Raw genomic sequence first — 19,880 nt, forward strand, 5'->3', positions numbered from 1 at the left:
AATTGAAAAAAAACTCAATCAAAAGAATGAAAGTCCTCACCACCTTTAAGGAATCTCTTTTCTATTTGGGTTCTGTGATAGACATATCTTCCTTGACAGTGGCAAACACATTTGTTGAGCATACATTTTCCTGTTTTATGATTTGCTTGATGTTAATAATCAGATAACCATTAAACATGTTATTGAATTGTCTAAGAATCTTATACATAGCATCAATTAGTTAATCACCAAGTGTTTATTTAGCACATGCCATGTGTTAGGCTCTATGCCAGACACTAGGGATACAGGTACAAAAAATGAATGATCCCTACTCACAGTATGCTTACATTCTAATGGGAGAGACTGCAATATATAAAGAGACTGCTGTATATAAAAATATATACAGCATCAATAAATTATATTACCATTAAAAATTTAATAAACACACACGTATGTATATGAGCATGTGCAGAGGAACGTTTTGTGAAGAAGGTGGCATTTGAGCTAGACCTTAAAAAATGGATAGGGGGCAACTAGGTGGCGCAGTGGGTAGAGCACCAGCCCTGGAGTTAGGAGGACCTGAGTTCAAATCCAGCCTCAGATACTTAACACTTACTAGCTGTGTGACCTTGGGCAAGTCACTTAACCCCATTGCCTGGGGCCCCCCCCCCAAAAAATGGATAGAAATTAGGCAGAGAAGGGAAGTCCAGGCATAGGAAACTAAGGAAGCAAAGTTGTAAAGGCAATCAGTCCTTTGTGTCATCCCTGGAACATTGAGGAGTAATCTTAGCATCTATATGAGGAAGAACATTGTGGTAGAAGTGTAGGTTTGGAAGAAGGAATATCTCTTCGCTGGGTGGAGTGAAGCTGCATGAAGAACCTTGTAGGAGACAAGTCTAGAGACCATCAGAAGTACAAGAATTGACTTTCCATTGACCTGTTCTCTGTGATTTTATTGGGAGCCAGTGATGTTGTTTTGTGGGCTTTGTTGCTGTATTTCAATACTTCATCTATAAATTAGGAAGGTTTTTCTCATAAGTCTTCTTATTTTTCCATATTTTGATGGATCTGTGATCTTATCACTGTGGATGCTTTTTCTGTAGATAAGGATGTCAATCCCTCCATGTCTTCTCATCTCATGTGAGTCTTGATCTTGTTCTTTCATAAATGATGTGCCCAATTCTTTAATGACCTTGTGATTCATTTAATATTTTATGAATACCAGTGTAACACTAAGGCCTGTCAGTCAGTTATCCCTTACTCTTGTTTCATGATTGGCTCACCTCTTTTTCCACTTACATGTGGCCTTGAATAAAAGATTTTTTGGGCGTTAGGGTGGGGAGGACAGACACTTTTATATGAGTCACCTTTAGTAACATTCTGCAGCTTGTTTTTATGCCCACTATTTGTCTTCTTGTTACATTTTAGGTCATCTGAGATTGTAGTTCTTCTAAGATTGCGGTATTCATGATTTGCAGACATATAGCATCACTGACCAAATATTGATGTTAAGAAAGAGACTTTTGCAACAGCGAACTAAATTAATAATGGTGTGAAATTAAAGAAATATACAACTGACAAATCCACAAAAGTGCCCATGCCCCTTTGGCTATAAGTGATCTAAATTTATAGTTGAAGAAAAATAGTTTTTTACATCATGGCTAACCATGGACATTCCCATCTAAGACGAAGGTGTTTGTTGAAGTTTAGGTTTTTAAATAATCACTGTTTTGTTTATTCAGAATAAAGATTATTTCTCCTAAGTGAAGGAAATTGAGATCTGACTGATTTTATCCAGCTTAAATTTTTTCATAAAACACAGCTCTCTCTTGCCTAACCAGAATTAAACTGGCAAAGAACCAAAAGAGTATGTTGGTAGGGTAGTGACTCCTTAGTGGAGTGCTGTAGTGAAAGCAACTTTGGAAAATACAGCTTCTAAGATATTCTAAGATGCTTGCTTTCCTGATTTCCCTTTAGATGCCTTATTCTAAAACCAGTCAATGCTCTTGAAGCACAAAGGTCAGCTTAACCTTTGTTAACTAGCAAACATAACAAAATGAAGCCAATTATTGGGAATGATATCAGAGAAATTCGTCAGCAGGTAAGAAATAATTTGTCCAGTACTTTGGAATGCCTGTGGAGAGAGATCATTCATCAAAATTTTGAAGGATGGAGGACAGCATATTTGAATTTAGATGCATGCTCAATATCACTCCTCATTCCTTCCCCCGGAGCCTAAAAATTCTAAAACGTAATCCCAAGAGATCACCTGTTACATTTCTTTCCACTTGTATTTATTCTTTCTGGGTAGGATATGCTGTAGTAATAAATATATATGGGTACTTTAGCTCTCCTTTAGTATTGGCTATTTGAATTTTCTGGAGGTTAGAAGAAAATAGGTTAAATAACCTAGCAATTACTACCTTTCAACCTCTTTTGATTGAAAGGCAGCTAGGTGGGCATTGGATAGAGTATTGCCCTTGGAGTCAGGAGGACTTGAGTTCAAATTCAGCCAGATACTAGTAGTGCGATGCTGGACAAGTCACTTAACCTCTTTGTCTACTTCAATTTCAATTCTCTCTCTCTCTCTCTCCTTTTGAGGCAATTAAGTGACTTGCCCAGGGTCACACAGCTAGTATGTATCTGAGGCCACATTTGAACTCAGGTCCTTCTGACTCTAGGGCCAGTGCTCTATCCACTGTGCCACCTAGCTGCCCCTAGTTTCAACTCTCAGATGGGGGTAATAATAGTACTTATCTTTTGAGGTGGTTGTGAGGATCAAATGAGATAATATTTTTAAAGCAGTTATCAGAGTGGCACATGGTAGGCACTTAATAAATGCTTATTTCTTTCCTTCCTTCTGTTATCAGACTTGACTCTAAGCAGAGTTGGACATATTTTTCCCTATAACTTTAGACTCAGTTCACTCCAGTGGCCTGTTACATCGGTAACAAATGCCCCACAGACTTCTGGGTGTTGTACGTGGAGCTGAGCCAGCTGCCAAGTCATGCACAGTGGCTAATGAGTACATTGGGGATATGAGGAAGAGTTTGTGTGTGACCAAAGATCCTCTACTGGGGCAGAGTCATCACCAAATCTTAGAAATGGAGAGAGACTTCAGAAGTTCCCAAGGAGTTCCCCTCCCTCAATAGGAGTCCCTTCTTAAACATTGCTGACAAGTGAGCGTATAGCTTCTTTTGGCAGACCACCATCGCTAACAGTGGGGAACATTTATTCCACTAGGTATAAATTATTAATAGCTAGCTAGCATTTATATATGTACTGCTTTAAGGTTTGCAAAGTATTTTATGTTAATTATTTGATTCTCACAACAACTCAGTGAAGGTAATTTTGTTATCCTTATTTTACAGATGAGGAATAGGGATGGGAGGGCCACACAGCTAGTAAGTATCTAAGGCAGGATTTAAAATCAGATCTTCTTGACTCGAAATTGAGCTCTCTCCACCGTATTACCTGGCTGCCTCAAACATGAATACTCTTTAGTTTAGATGCAAAGGTTTATTGCCTCACATTTGGGGAGGGGGAAGTGGTGAGCCTAGGTGGAAGAAGTTGGGGAGGTAAGCTTATTTCTGTAGGTCAGAAACAATTTTATAGCTAGTGAAATAACTGCTTAAGGATTTTTTTAGGGCATTTGAAAGTATCAGTTCACTGCTAGAAGCTTTGGACATGACACAATCCTTTCATTTTATAGATCAGAAAAATGAGTCTTGGAGATAAGGAAGGTTTATCCCAGTGTGATATAGTTAGAAATGGAGCTGGGTTTTGGATTTGGATATTTATGAGTATCTCTCTGATGGAAAGCCAGTTATTTTAAGTGTTATAAAACTTGATTCATGAAATGGAACTCCCATTGCAAGTTTTGGTGATGACCATAGGTCATCATCAAAATGATTCCTGACTAATACTTTGAGAACTAGCAGGCAAGCTGCAAACCAGAGCTTTCCATGGAGAAGTCTTTACAGTAGATCCATGTAACCATATCTAGATAAACCAGAGAATGGAACTGGCAGAACATCCCGTGTTGGAATGCAAAATGAGTTGTACTGCCATCTTCTGGAGAGTTTGGCATATTGTTGACATACTAGTGCTGCAAACTTCTTCATAGTGACTCAATCTCTTCATGTCTGAATCAGTTGAATATTTTGAGTAACTGTGACATAACTTCTAAAATACTTTAAAATATGTATCTCGTGGAAAAGGGAATTCAGTGCTTGCCCTGTGTTTCCAAACCCTTCCCTTGAAAGCACAACATAGTGACCACAGTCTGATGCCCCAGAGGCTCTAAAATGATAGCACCCAGAGCCCACCTAGTAGTTTGAGATAAAGAGAAATTCAGATGACTGGCATTTTGGGGCAGTTTCCAGATTTATGTTATTTTGCCTTTTTTTTTTTTTTTTTTTTTTTTTTTTGGAGGCAGTGGGGTGAAGTGACTTGCCCGGGTCACACAGCTCATAAGTGTCAAGTGTCTGAGGCTGGATTTGAACTAAGGTCGTCAATCCAGGGCTGGTGCTTTGTCCACTGTACCATCAAGCTGCCCCTTTATGTTCTTTTGTCAGCTGGGAGTAGAAGGTACAGAGACTGGTGAATCAATAAGGGAAGAATATGAAACAGGTTTTAATTAAGGTCTACTAGGTCTTGAGCCCTTTGAAGAAAAAGCATCTTTTAAATATAAAAGAGAAATCACATGTTGAAAACCTTTCATTTGTTAGGCTCAGTGGATTTAGATTGGTGTAGGTTATGTCAGTTTTAGAGTTATGAAAACCCTTATTTGTTATTTATTCCAGTCTTCCTTCATTTAATAAATGAAGAAACGGGTCTCATTGCAAGTCAGTAGCAGAGCTGGGCCTAAAACCTAGTCTCCAGAGTTCCAGTTCATTGTTCTTTCCACACCATGACCACCTCTCATATTTTCCAGGTAGAACAGCCAATAGGTATATCTGTACCTTGAAAGAGAGAGATTATCTTTCCTCTGGGGAGGTGTTCATATCCTTCTTGTTCTCCCTTATCTTTACTTACATAATGGGAACAATCAGATGGATTCACCCTTAGGGCTATAAAAATGCAAAGAATGGTGTGTGGCTCTTCTAACAGCCGAGGATAGTTAAATCATATCTCTGCAGAAAAGCTGTCTTGCCTAGAAGGTAGGACACTTCTTCAGGCTTATCCAAAAATGAAGGTGTCTTAAAGTATTCAGAAGAGAGTTATACAGGCACGTAAGCAGGTATGGGAGTGAAATTGGATCAGATCTGTATTAAACAGTAAACAGCTTACCATTCTCAGGAACAAAGTGTTCTGTGCTCATTTATAGTGCGCTTACCATTGTTGCAGATCAGCGCTCTTCCTGCACCATACCCTGTCAGGTTTTACTGCTGTGCTAAAGCTTTTGTCCATCAGGATAGACTGATTAAAAATAGTCCAGTGACCTGGAACACTTTGTCTGTCTTTTTAAATCAAGCACCTTATTTTGCAGGTAACCTTATTTCAGATAGAACAGGGTCCAAATTTTTTTTTTTAAATACAGAAGTTAATGATTAAAATGATTGAGTTTCATCACCAGTAAAGCTATTTCATTTTGTTTTAGGTCCTCTGTAGCCAGGGCTTTTGTAGACAGCCAAAGTAACACACTCAGGGAAAAGATGGAGGGGGCTATACAGTGTTGTGGCACCTTTTGGACTTTTGGGATAGGAGTTTAGAATGACCTTTATTCTCTCCCACACGCTTTTGGAGTTTTAGTAAATTGCGAACTGTTAAACAGCTTTATTATATCTTAAGTGGCCTTGGCCTGTGCATTGGTTATAGGTACAAGTTTTCTTGTGTTGAAATGGCTTTTAAACCAGTAATCATTGAAAATTAGGAGATATTAGCACCTTCATTTCTTCATTCCTCTCTTTAGATGATGGTATGGATTTAAGCAGAATTTAATTTTTAAATTTATAATTTGACTTTGATGGAGAAAAATGGGGGGAAAATAGCTTTGACCATTAACGGTAGATGGATTCTAAATTCTAATCTTTTTCTCCAAATTGGCTCCCAGTTATTTTGTTTACCTATGTAAATTACTGTAGTGTTAAAATTTCAGGTTCTTTTCCTCTATGAAAATACTTTGATAATCAGCCAACAAATATTTGTAGTGTGTTTATTATGTGTCCAAAAGGATGAGACTCTGCCCTCTCAGAGTTTAGATTTTAGTTGGAAAAACCAGATTAGTACCTCAAAAAATTTAATGAAGAAGAGTACAACATAAGATATATACTTTATTGCTTTTTAGTATCAATATAGTAAATACTCCCAAAACCACATGCACTGAAAAATAATGGTACAAAATTGTAACAGTTATTTCTTTTGACTTGGGTTAAAGATATTTTATTCATTGCCACTCTTTGTTTTTCTCTTGGAATATTAGATTTGGAGTTAGAAAACCTGAAACAGATTCCTGGCTCTGTTACTTACTAGTTTGTGCAACCTTGGCCAAGTTACTGTCCTGGGCTTCAGTTTCCATCTATGAAGTGGAAGGTTGAGCTTCAATGAACTCTTGCTCAGCTGTAGATTTGGTCTCTCCAAGGTCCTTTCCAGCTTTAAATCTTATGATTTTATTAAATCTTTCAGGTTGTGTATGTGTGATTTTGGCATAAAAGTACAAGCTGTATGTGGATCAAGATGATAATCCATTGGGACCCCGAAGGAGTGTGGGGTGGCTCTTGAAATGTTGCTCAGAGGTCAGGGAAGGGTGAGGCTCCCAGGAGATGTGGTAGCCAAAATAAACTGGGAGTAGCAGGTTATGTTTTGCTCTGTTATTTCTCCTAGACCTTGTCTTGTTCTCTCTTCTGCCTCTGAGGTGGTACAGCCAGCCCAGCAGCTAGCTGCAGCAGAGCTAGCTCCCTAGCATCCAGTTGGCTGCTTCTCTGGTGGGAGGAGCCTTTGGCATTGTTTGTCTTCTCTTGCATGAGCTCATTCTTGTTTGTCTTCCTGCTGGAGACTCCAAGAACCATTTCAGTTTCTGCTTCCCAGAGAGAAGGGTGGAGCCGACTTCTCCCCTGGCTTGAACTTTGCTTAGGATTCTTACCCTGTGATTTACTCATAGCGCTGGATTTTCTTGTGTTTGTTTCTAACAGAACTTCTCGACTGCAATCAGTAGCTTTGGAGGCACAGAATTGGGATCCGTCTGCTTTTGAGCTGCCTTTCTTCACACTGCCGCATTGTTCTGTCTAATGTGCTACAAGGATGAGCCCGGCATTCGGAGCTATGGAAGTGGAGCACTACGCCAAGGGAGTTCTGCTGGAACCTTTTGGTCACCAGGTGGGAGGTCACTCCTGTGTCCTCCGGTTTAATGAATCAACCATCTGTAAGCCCCTCATCCAGAGGGAACACCAGTTCTATGAAACCCTCCCGACAGAAATGCGTAAATTTACTCCCCAGTATAAAGGTAAGCATCCAGCTCATGAAAGGTGTTGACTTTCCACTTTGTGCTTCATTCTGCTGTTGTCTTATCCTCCTTAAAGCCTCCTCAACTGGAGGAGGTTTTAGAGGATTTCTCTTCCCATATTTTGCTGTTGCTAGAGCCGGGCTGTGGTGATGCAAGGGTGGACATGGCTTGCTAACAGCATTAGAGCTGAGCAGTTCTGTTGGGTAGTCATATCTTCCTTAGGCGGGGCCAGGTAAGTATTTGCTGGGAAATGTTCCCAGTCCTAGATTGCTTTTATTTGACTCTCAGAGTTTGTTCTTTCTACTTTCCCTCTCCCTACTCCCCTTTCCAAGTATTGGGTAAGATTGCTTAATTGTTTTGTTGTGAGGGTTGGGGGGAGGGTTGACTTGTTTTCTGACTGGTATTGTTAGAAGCTGAGCTTCTGTTTTATATTCTGGGATTCTTTTTAACTGTTTCTTAAATACTTTATTACATTGTTGGGAATAACAGGGAAGATTTTGAAAGTAAAATTTTTTCTTAAATATTAGCAGCCTGTATTTGCCCTTGAGACTCAAATTTGAGAAAGCTAAGGTAGGCAAGGATCAATAGAAATTGGGCTAAGGCTGAGTCAGAGGACTGTGGAAATGGAAATTCCCATTCTGTAAGGTGGGAGCTAGATAGCTGCAGCCTGCTGCAGTTCCCCAATATTCCAGAAGCTGCTATCTAGAGGCACTCCATTGAATCAAACACACTGAGTTGTTTCTTCATTTTTATAAAGCGTTACTTTGGAGACTTTAATAGTCGCCAGTATTGTGTGAGCTTTTAGGAAGCATCATTTGTAAATGCAGGAGGTGTATGCTAAAACTATCAAAATTTCTCATGTGTATGAAAGACAGTTGAACACCTCAGTCTTCTGGAGATGTTGAAAATGTTGCTCTTAAAAGCAAAAATGTACTAGACATCTATTACTACAATGTGTAAATGATGGTTCTTTTTCAGTGAAGGGGAAGGATTAGGGGACTTCACTTGGTCCTTCCTTTTGTGTTGTTTTTTTCCAGGACAAAGCCAAAGGCCTATGTTACCTGGCTCTTCCCTGCCCAGACCTTTCCCTCTGTAGTTCTTTCTTATGTGGCAGCAAGACTGTCAGGCCAGGATTCTGAACTCCCTACCCCAGCTAATCCCTAACCCAGGTCCCTGAGTCGCCTGCCCACCTCAGAAGTCAATCCCTGAGAACTCTTTCCCCTCCGGCCAATTGAGAGAGCACACGGCAAGGACTGAGCAGATTGAGTCATTGATGGGGGGCAAAGAGAGAGGACTGTGAGAAAAAGCATTCAGCCAGTTGTAACGACGCTCACTCTTCGGTAACTGCTGAAACTTTCTCATCGGGCACTGGGGGCAGCCTTGTCAGCACTTTGTTCAGAGACTTATAACCCCTTCCCCTTGCAGTGCTCTAGAGACTCAGAGGAGAAAAAAATGCTTTCACCATGTTTCTGTGTATCCCAGTACAATTTGCTGTGTGTTGCATTTTGTTCTTTATTTCATGGGACTTCAACCTCAATAAAATCAGTCATTGCTGGACAAGAAGGCTTGTCCGGTTCGCCGTAGGCATAGGGTGCCCAAAGATGCTCAGGGCAGCCTTTGCAGAGGAGGATCTGTTGTACTGTGTAATTTGTTTCCAATCACCCACCCGTTTGTTTTGCTCTTGTAAGTCTTTGCTTCTCTCCAAAACTCTATAACCCTCAGTCAAATCTGTGTCCTGGTCGATGCTTTGGGCTTTGCTGTAATGCAAAACTTAAAGCTTTTGATGTTTCTCAACAGGATACTTATTTTTTCCATAACAGGGTATAAATAAAATAATAAAAAATGTTTTTACATCTTGCCAAGGGTTAGACCAGTCACTTTTTTCTTCTTTAAATTAATAAACATTTTCAATAATGTAAAAACGTCTCCTGTAATTATTTGGTCCTATATTGTTCAGTACATCAGCAAGAAAAGACTGATCCAATGTTTGGTCCATGATAAATTGTCTTCTCTGTGAGGTGTCATTTTGTCAAGATGTTTTGATATTTGTTAGGTTGGCAGATGAGTTTTGGGCCTCTGGCAACATAGAAACTAAGGAACAGGGTAAGAAAAAAAACCCAAAATGTTAAACTCATGTTGTATAAAGTGTGTTTTTTTCCTATTATGTTAAATTATTTTCTTCTCCTCCTCCTCCTCCCTATAGGTGTTGTATCAGTAAGCTTTGAAGAGGATGAAGATGGAAACTTATGTTTAATAGCATATCCATTAAAAGGGGACCATGGTAATTTAGACAGTATAGATAATTCAGACTGCGAACCCAAAAATAAGCTCTTAAGGTGGGCTAACAAAAAGACTCATTTACTAGAAACGGAGAAGATCACCAAGGAGTGGGTCCGACAGCACAGAAAAGAGGAAAAAATCAAAAGGTTGGTATAAAAAGTACCCTGAATCCAGCCATTAAACCTGCAGATTGAAGTTGATTTTTTTGAGTTTTATATTTCACTATCACTCACAGGTTACGAAGTGGAATACTTAAGGAATCTGGTTTAGTTTCTGAAGTTCTCTGTCATGAAGGAGGACATTCTTACTTAGAAGGCCAAACTATGTCACTGCTGTTTATCAGCAAGTGATTGAAACTTAGAATCATATTTTTAGCAGAACAGTATTTTGGTAGATACCAGTTGTAGAAGGAATGTGGCTATCTATAATAATGTAACATGAGTCACCTTGAAATTCTCGTTCTACTTTAATCTCTTTTCCCCAGAACACCATCATTTGGAGCAGTGCCACGGGAACAATTCTTCTTGGGTACCCTATGATAAATGTTCTTCCTTATTGGAAAACATTTAATGTAGGAAATTTAATTCATAGGGAATTTTCATAATGGATTTGCTGGGCAATAAAACATGATAAAATTAATTGTCTGCTGGCAAAATTATTGTGAAATGTGGACAGCAAGAATACTTAGATGATCAATTTAAAAATGAAAATACCTCAATGATCATCTAGGCCGGGTATCCTTAATCTGAACTCCATGGATAGATTTTAGGAGGTCCATAAACTTGAAAGGGAAAAAAATTACATTTTTATTTCCATATAATTGGTTTCCTTTGTAATCCTAGGTATTTTATGCATTTTAAAAAATAGGGATTCATAGGCTTCACCAGACTGACTGCCAGAGGGGGTCCTTGACGCACAAAAAAATTAGAACCTTTGATCTCGTCCCATTCTCTCATTTTATAGATGAGAAAATTGAGGCCCGGAGAAGTTAAATGGTTTCCAAGGTCACCTAGCTGTTAAGCAGCAGCAGAGCCAAGGCTTCAAGGGACTTGGGGGCTCCTGTTGGGGTCAGTGCTTAAGTGGGCTCATCCTGTGAAGTCAGTAAGGACTCAATGAGCCAGGTGTTCTCCTAAGTTTATAACCTCTACTGATGTCCTCGGGAGGAAGGGACGTACACATGTAGCCCAACCCTCTCACTTTACAGATGAGGTCCAGAGAGAGAAAGACCACATACAGCTGGTATTTGAATTCGGATCCTCTGGCTCCAAACCCAGAGGTGATTAGCTAGTACCTGACTGTACATACCAAGAACAGAAGCCATTCCTTTCCTCTCATTTCTTTGCCTTAAAAACAGTGTGATGTATCTTTGTTCTAATTGGACATTTTGTCTTTAGTGAAATGCCTTAATGCTTGAATTGTCTATTTTCTAGTCATAAGTTAGAAGAAGAATTTGAGTGGTTAAAAAGCTCAGAAGTCTTATACTACAGTTTAGAGAAAAAGGGGAATGTGAGCTCACAGATGAAACACCATAACCCTTGGAGTATGAAATGTCATCAGCAGCAGCTACAGCGCATGAAAGAAAATGCCAAACATCGGAACCAGCACAGTATCCTTTGCCAGAGATAGCAAAGCTGTAGGTGTTCTATTCAGGCGTTGTTCAAAAGGGGGTCAGTCCTGGGGATCCTGGAATGGCTCAGATGTGAACATGAGACTTCAGTTGTCCAATGTTAGGTTTTTTACCCTAGTAATGATAACTTGTCACATGCTAATGGAGGAGCATTGGTTGGTTTGAATTCAGGCTTTCAGCCACTGTATTTACATAAAAATTGGTTATTTTTAAAACCACCATCACCAAAAAAACAAACAAGAAAAAACCCTACTATTTCCAGAGTTTTTAAGGAAAAGACTAGTGACTGTAGGTAGGAATCCATAATAACAATAACAATAATAGGTTGTATTTGTGTAATGATTTAAGGTTTGCAGAGTGCTTGACATTTGTTGTATTATTTTACTGTTGTCCTCCTGTGAGATCAGAAACATACAGATATATTATAGGATTTCGAGATGAAGGTCATCTAGAGATTATCTAGTTACAGGGATTCTTTTTTTAAAATTCTATTTTATTTTCAGTTTCTAACTCTGTCTTTCTCATCTCCCTCTTCCTCACTCATTGAGAAAGCAAGAAAAACAAAACCCATTACCAATATGTATAGTTCAGCAAAACAAATTCTGACATTGGGGCAGCTAGGTGGTGCAGTGGACAGAGCACCCGCCCTGAAGTCAGGAGGACCTGAGTTCAAATCTGATCTCGGACCAGATACCTGACACTTACTAGCTATGTGACTCTAGGCAAGTCATTTAACCCCAGTTGCCTCGCTGTCATCGTCACCCCCCCCCCCAAAAAATTTGACAGTGACCATGTCAAAAAAAATATGCTTTAGTCTTTATTCTGAGTCCATTATCTTTCTATCTGGAGAGGTAGGATAACATCATGCTTCATCATGAGTCCCTAGAATTATGGTTGGCCGTTGTGTTGATCAGATTTGCTAAGTCTTTCAGAGTTGTTTATTTTTACAAACAAATTGCTATAGTATATATTTTTTACCTGGTTCTGGTCACTTTACTTCACTTCTGTTCATATAAGTCTTCCCAGGTTTCTTTGATACCATCCCCTTTATCATTTCTTAGAGCACAATAGTATTCTGTTATTTTTATTTACCATAACTTGTTCATCCATTTCCCATTTGATGGGAACCCCCTTAGATTCTAATTCTTTACCATCATAAAAAAAAAATACTGGAAATATTTTTGTAGTATAGAGATCCGTAACCTGGGGTTTGTGATCTTTTTTTTTTTTAATATTTTGATAATTGTATTTCAACATTGGTTTCCTTTGTAATCCTACTTTGTGATCCTTCCTTTGTACATTACTCTAAGAATGGGTCCACAGACTTCCCCAGACTGCCTTCAAGGGTCCACAACACACAAAAGGACACACACACAAAAACCCTGACCTTGTACAGCATTACATGGTTTTGTTTGTTATGTTGTTGGTTTTTTGTTTGTTTGTTTTTAGCATTCTGTATGTCCATTATCTCTTCCAAGCCTTACAACAGCTCTGTGAGGCATGCACTCCAGATATTGTTCCCATTTCACAAAATGAAGGGGATTAGGTGGCTTGCTGATGATTATGTAGCTTGGAAGTGTCAGACCTGTTATTCCTGACTCTCAGTGTGGGAGTCTATCCACAACACCAGTGGTATCAAAACTCAAATAGAAAGTGGGACCACCAAACCATACATCAGGATCCTTGTGGGTGTGTGTTGACTAAGAAAACAACATATTAACATTATCTGCTATACTGTATTTTTTTTTAAAATTTTAACTATTTCCCAATTATGTTTTAATCTGCTTCAGACCTCACTTGGGAATGTTGTGGGCCACATACAGGCCTGCCAGCTGCATGTTTGACATTTCTGCACTATACCAGGCTGCCTCCCATGCTCCTTATTTTAAATATAAGGGAAATGAGGCCCACAGAGAGGAAGTGACTTGCCCAGGGTCATACAGAGACTAGTAGCAGAACCAGGATTCAAGCCCTGATCTTTTGAATCCAGACCTATTAATGTTGAAAGCTTCATAACTGGATTTTGGACTCTCTTTTCACTCTCAGCAGACCAGACTATTTATCTACCTGGTATTCTGGGTCAATAAGCTTTCTTATTTAGGGCATTGTATTTTTTTAGGAAAAGAAGTTAATGATACAAGCCTTTGATCTGAAGCAAGGTTATATCTTAGTCTGAATGCCCATAAAGTGAATCATATTTCTTTTCATTTCTGCTATGAATATGTTGCCTCATTCACAGCAATAATTCCCTGTTCTCTCCATTGGACATTTTGTTTGTACCTCAATAACCTTACCTGTAAAGTGAGTTAAGTGAATTGTAGTGTCCTAACTACCTGAAGGCAGAAAACTAGATCTGTTGTCCTTTTGAGATTTCTTCCATTTTGGATCTGAATTATTCATTCATAATGCTAAAACTTCAGTGGCTCCCTGTTGCCTTTAGGGTAAAATACAAACCCCTCTGTCATTTAAAGTTCTTGACAGTCTGCCTCCAGCCCATCTTTCTAGATTTATTTCATCGTACTTGCCCTCGTGTATTCTTTGTTTTAACCAAATTGGACTTCTTGCTATTGTGCGTGCAGGGGAGTGCATCACCTTCCCCCCATTTGTTGGTGCTGTCTCTGGAAGAAAATTGATTTGTATTTTGTATTCACTTACCTATGTATGTGGTCCATTGTGCCAGTAAGATACAGTATTTTCTTGAGACTAGGGACTGTCTCCCCAGTACTTTGCACATAGCAAATGTTTAGCAAATGCTGGTTTAATTAAATTTTTTCTCATATTATTTTTACCAAATCTGACATATTGGCATAGAGAACTCCCAGCAAGGAATTTCCATCTAACAATGCCCATTGGCAACAACTCTGCAAATTAGATCATTAGAAATTTCTAATCACCTGAGCAGTTAAGTGACTAGTCCAGTGTCACATAGATAATGTATGTCAGAGTAAGTGCTTGAGCCTAGGTCTTCCTGACTCCAAGACTGGTGCTCTGTCTTCTACACCGTACTAACTGTGTGTCTTTAAATGCCTTACTATGTAGAAAACACTTTTCTAGGTGTTGAGGAAAAATGTAATCTCTTTTGAGGCCAGTGACTGTTTTCTATCCCTAGAATTTATCAAATTGCCTTGAACATGAATTGAATTGATGGAACTTACAGTTTAACATAGGATTACAAATGACACATAGGGTTATATACACAAATACATGTTGTTATACGGTAAACATATGATAACTGTGAAATGTTTCTGTCTGTCACAGAGTTGGTGAAATAATGCTGAATATGCTCTTTCTGGGCCAAGTTTGGTAGATATATAGGGACCTAACTGCCCAGCTACACAAGCTATCAGAAATGCTAGCTCCGTTGAGAAGTTGCCTGTTACAACAGCAGGTCAGCATAGGGCATGAGACCTGCTATTGCTGTTCTTTCATTTTATAGAATTGTGTTTAGTTCCTAGAACCCTGGGAACTTTCTGGGGTCTAATGTTCATTTCAGAATTAGTCAACAAGCAGTTTTGGAGTACCTTGCTATTCTAAGTGTTTATTTCTTGAGATTTTCCCTTAACTATCCAGAATTTATCTTACTGGAAAATTTAACCTCTCGCTACCAAGTACCCTGTGTCCTGGACCTGAAGATGGGAACCCGGCAACACGGAGATGATGCATCAGAGGAGAAGAAAGCTAACCAGATCCGTAAATGCCAGCAGAGCACGTCTGCAGTTATTGGGGTCCGTGTATGTGGAATGCAGGTGAGCTTCCTGATACTCTGATGAGAATCTTTGCCTCCAAGGAAAGGCAGAGAGACATCAGGATGATAAATAGCACTGCATTTGATGTCAGCTTAGATTTGAATCCCAGCTCTGCTGTGTGGTTCCTGGGACTTTGGGCAAATCATTCTACTTTTCTGGCTCTTGGTTTCCCATCTATAAAATGCAGAGGTTAGACTATAGTAATCTCTTAAAGCCCCATCTTAAATCCTATGAGCTGATGGCCACTACCTTGGACAGTACTCCCCCTGGCTTTTTGTTCCTCTCCTAGCATCTTCTACCAATGAGGTGATTAGGTTTGAGCTTTGGAAGAGGTCAGCAAAGACTAAGCTATATTATGACATTTCATTGCCTGCAATAATACTAACAATAACTAATTTCCATTTCTATAATGCCTTAGAGGTATAGGTAGTACAGGTGTTATATTCCCATTTTACAGATCAACAAACTGGGATTCAGAGAGACAATATAATTTGCCAGTGTCACATAACTAGGGAATGCCAGACTTAGGATTTGTAGTCTAATGTGTTCTGACTTCAAGTTTAGGGCTCTTTCAACCACACTGAGAAAAGAGGCCTATGTGAGTTTGCATGCTTCCTATTTTTTGTGTCCCCATAGCTAATTTCTCTAGGTGCAGAGCCCCTTCAGCTATTTGCACACTGATGACAAGTAAGCTGATGTGAGGCCAGTGCTGAAAAGTGGCCTCTTAATAGGGACCAAGAAGGACCAGCTCTGAAGAATTGAGCAGCTGTCCTCTTCTCCTCCCCCTCCCCATTAGTCAGTACCTTTTGTCTGCCAAAGAGTGATTTTCCTATTTGAGTTCTTCCTGCCTTGGCCAGAGACAAAAAAGAAGTTATCAGTAAAAGGGGGGGTGTACCTGGAGTGGAGTTAGCAGAATCATTCATGATTTCAATGTACATAACAGAGAGATAGTCTCTATAAAGAAGAAGTGGAGCTGCAGTGCTCATTCATTAAGCAGTCGTGTATTAAGCTAGCTTCTCATGTGTGGAGAAACCTGTGTTGGATTCCGTTAGAAATAGAAAGTTTAGAGATGATATAATTCCTGCCAAGAGAGACTAGCTCACAATCTAGTAGGAGAATAAAACATATGACTAAACTACGTTAATAGGTGATAGGTTCATTGAAGAAGAACATAATGTTGCATGAGGCCAAAGGGGTGAGCTCTCCTGGAGGAGGCAGCATTTGAATTAATAGAAGGTACAGCAGAGGGAGGGCATCCCAAATATGATAGGTTAATAGGTCCTGTGATAGCCCAGGGTACACAGGCTCATAAGATTTTAGATCTGGAAACTATTTGAGTGACCATTTATTTCTGCCATCTCGTGTTTCAGATGACAGCCCTCTGAGCCTCAGAGAGATGAAGTATAATTTGCCCAAGGTTATATAGGTAGTAAGTGGTAGAAAGAGCCAGGATTCAAACCAAGATTTTCTGTCTGCAGATCTGTGTACCATGTTGGCTCATAAAGACCATGGCTTTGCCCTTAGGCTGCCACATTCTGTGGTGGCTGGACATTGCTTGGGAGAGATTAGTATTTCCTCCCATGCTCCTTTTCTCTCCTGTTAAGCACTTATGAATTATTTCTGACGTTTATGAGAGCTTACAAAGCACTTCTTCACAAGAGCGTTGGGAAGAAAGTGAAATTGTTATGATCATCATTTTATAGGTGATAAAAACTGAGACTTGCTCACAGTCAAATGTCATAAACAGGATTCAAACCCAGATCTTGTCTCCATAACCAGTAGCCTTTCTACTGTTCCATGCTGTTTCATTCCTTATCAATAATGGAGTACCTGTGCAGGCTCCTGAGCTCAGTACTTCAGGGGGTTCAGATAAATAAAATATAGCCTTTGTTCTGATGGAATTCATGGTAGGAAGGACGAAATAGAGATAAGGCATGGATATGTAACTGTGACAAATGACAGGAAGATTGTAAGAGGGAGAGAAAGCTGTGAGGGTGTCAGGAGTGGGAGATACTCTTACTGATGTGTCTGATTCCCTGTTGGTAGTGTTGAAGTCTGTCCCTGGTTCTGCTCATTCCCTGTGTTAAGTAGGTATGGTGCTCACTTAGCCAACTTGACCCTGTGAAGGATGTGGCCAGAGAGGGATCCTTGATTGAGGGCAGCTAAGGGGCTAGAAATAGCTGGTTTATTCAGATTGAGAGTTAGAAGATTACATGTTTCCTAAGCTGAGATCGACTTCTGTGCTTAGTATTTAAGGCTTTCCACAGTCTGAAATTACCTTAGGTTTGCAGCCTTACCTAATATTCCTACAATCTACATATTCTGAGTTCCAGTCTGTCCCTAGTCTTGTCCTTAACTTTTCTACTGCCTCCCTGCCTCTTGTTCATATTGTTCTTGTGCCTGGAATATTTTCCCTCCCTTCTCATTTCTTTTCTTTTCTTTTTTTAAGGCAGTTGGGGTTAAGTGACTTGCCCAGGGACACACAGCTAGTACGTGTCAAGTGTTTGGTCTGAGGCCAAATTTGAACTCAGGTCCCCCTGACTTCATGGCCGGTACTCTATCCACTGCGCCACCTAGCTGCCACCCCTTCCTTCTTCTAGTATTGTATTTCTTCCCTTCCCATTTACATGTTACCTCCAAGAAGTTTTTCCTGATTCCCCTTAGTTAGTAATGACTTCTTCCTCAGGACTCAACATAGAACTTTAAATGTCTCTAATGTATTTCTTATGTAATGTTTATTATTATTATCTTTGTTAGTGTCATCCCCTTGGTAAACTGTAAGCTCTGTGAGGAAAGGACTCAGTATCTTATGTAAACATCACATTTCCTTTGGTACCGAACAAAATGCCCTGCACAAAGCAGGTATTTAATGTTTGTTATATTGTATTGTCCATATGTGGAACTGCATTGTCTTTGATGGTAGCACCCCCAAGAAAAAGAAGAGGTTTCATTCTTAAAGAACAAGTCGCAGTAAGTCCTTTGCCTTTGTGTAGTCTCTCCTTTGGATCACATATAGATAGATCCACTTTCACCATTCCCACTGCCTCCTTGCTGCCTGCCTCTGAGAGGAGTGATTATTTGGTCATCTGGCCAGTTTGTGGAACAAGCCCTGCAGGTCTTTGTGCAAATCTACTGCTCCAATTTAAGTTTTGGCTCAGATCTCTTCCAATGGAAAAGGCCAAGGGCAGAAAAAGCCTTTAAGTAATTAAGGTTCTAAATTCAGGGAGGAGTGATGTGTCTCAGGACAACCTGCCCTCCCTTGCATACGACCTTTCTTTAATCTGGGGGGGCTTGACATTTTTTCTCCTTTGCAGGTCTACCAGACAGGGAGTGGCCAGCTCATGTTCATGAACAAGTACCACGGGAGAAAGCTCTCTGTCCAGGGGTTCAAGGAAGCCCTCTACCAGTTTTTTCATAATGGCAGGTACCTACGCCGAGAACTCTTTGAGCCTATCATAAAGAAACTGACGGAGCTGAAATCAGTGTTAGAAACCCAAGAGTCCTACCGATTCTACTCCAGCTCACTGCTTATCATCTATGATGGCAAGGAGCTGCCAGAGGTGGCTGTGGACTCTGACCCCGAGGACCTGGAGGATCTGTCTGAGGAATCATCAGATGAATCGGCAGGAGCCTATGCCTACAAACCAGCTGTCAGCACAGTGGATATCCGCATGATAGACTTTGCCCATACTACCTGCAGGCACTATGGAGAGGACAGCATCGTGCATGAAGGCCAGGACACAGGCTACATTTTTGGACTTCAAAGCTTAATAGATATTATTACAGAAATAAGTGATGAAAGTGGGGAATAAACCATTTGATGAACGCATACCTGTTTGCAGAGAGCACTGTTGCGACTCTTTGTATTCCAGAGTATTAGCTGCTCTGGGTTGGGAAGGAGCCCCAGGGAGTATAGGGGAGGGGCCACTGGAGCTCACAAACCTTGGAGTCTTTATTTATTTTACCTATTTCTTAAACATTCCATATTTGATGATGCAGATACCTCTTTTCTTCCCTGTGTGTATATGTTCCAATAAAACATTTTTGTTCATTGTAAATATGCGGCTGTCATTCCTGGTGGGGTTTGTGTTATTGGCAGCTCCCCAGAAACTGTGGATTATGGTTCTGAGCTACATCAGGGTAAGAGCGGACATCTCTCATCAACAGTTTACTCTGGGAACTCTGAGCCCCAAAAAGCACAAGATAGCAGCAGCAGCTCCCAAATCCTCCTGTGCCCACCAAGGGGAACTTAGCTTGGGCCCTGAGAGACCTAGGGTGGGGCATGTGGTAATTAGTGCCTGAACAGCTATCCCAGATTCCTCTCTTTGTCCCTTCTTGCTCTCTTGGGCGTTCCCAGCCTGCACAGTTCTGGGGTGGGGGAGGGGGGTGGCCTGAGACCCCATTGGTCTTAGAACAAAGATGTCAAAACAGATGCTCCGTATGGTCCACACCACTCCCAAGTGCAGCTCAAACCAAATACGGAAATGTAATTGGGAAATATTCAGCAAGGTATAATAAAACATAATATTACATTTTCAAACTAAGTCACCCTGTGGCCCACAGGGATTGTCATGTAGTGTAGCGGCCTTAGTTTCTAGCTGAGTTTGACATCCCTAGCCTTGGATACTGTGGTGGTTGTAACCTGAGAGGATGTTTTAACTCAGGTTGTTTGCTTATTTGGGGCTTCCCAGTATACCCCGTGCAAAAAACAGATCACAGGCCGTTGGGGTAGGAATGCTAAAGACCTAGGTGTGCCGAGGGTTAAGCTAGGAGTGGTGTGTCACTTTTTTCACTGTTACTATTC

The 19,880-nt window shown here is 40.3% G+C and overlaps 1 protein-coding gene across 1 annotated transcript in view; it reads left to right on the forward strand.

Moving 5' to 3' along the window:
- IP6K2 (inositol hexakisphosphate kinase 2) overlaps positions 1–18,905 on the forward strand; it is a 45,467-nt gene extending 26,562 nt beyond the window's left edge. Inside the window, exons 2-6 of the mRNA XM_027837030.1 lie at positions 7,113–7,423; positions 9,627–9,849; positions 11,134–11,309; positions 14,901–15,076; positions 18,391–18,905. Coding sequence (XP_027692831.1) covers positions 7,222–7,423; positions 9,627–9,849; positions 11,134–11,309; positions 14,901–15,076; positions 18,391–18,888 — 1,275 coding nt within the window. The 5' untranslated portion in view covers positions 7,113–7,221 and the 3' untranslated portion in view covers positions 18,889–18,905. The remainder of the gene's footprint in view (positions 1–7,112; positions 7,424–9,626; positions 9,850–11,133; positions 11,310–14,900; positions 15,077–18,390) is intronic.
- Positions 18,906–19,880: the final 975 nt, after the last annotated feature.

This window comes from Vombatus ursinus, unplaced genomic scaffold (assembly GCF_900497805.2).
Source record: "Vombatus ursinus unplaced genomic scaffold, bare-nosed wombat genome assembly UNPS02014820.1, whole genome shotgun sequence".
Taxonomy (NCBI): domain Eukaryota; kingdom Metazoa; phylum Chordata; class Mammalia; order Diprotodontia; family Vombatidae; genus Vombatus; species Vombatus ursinus.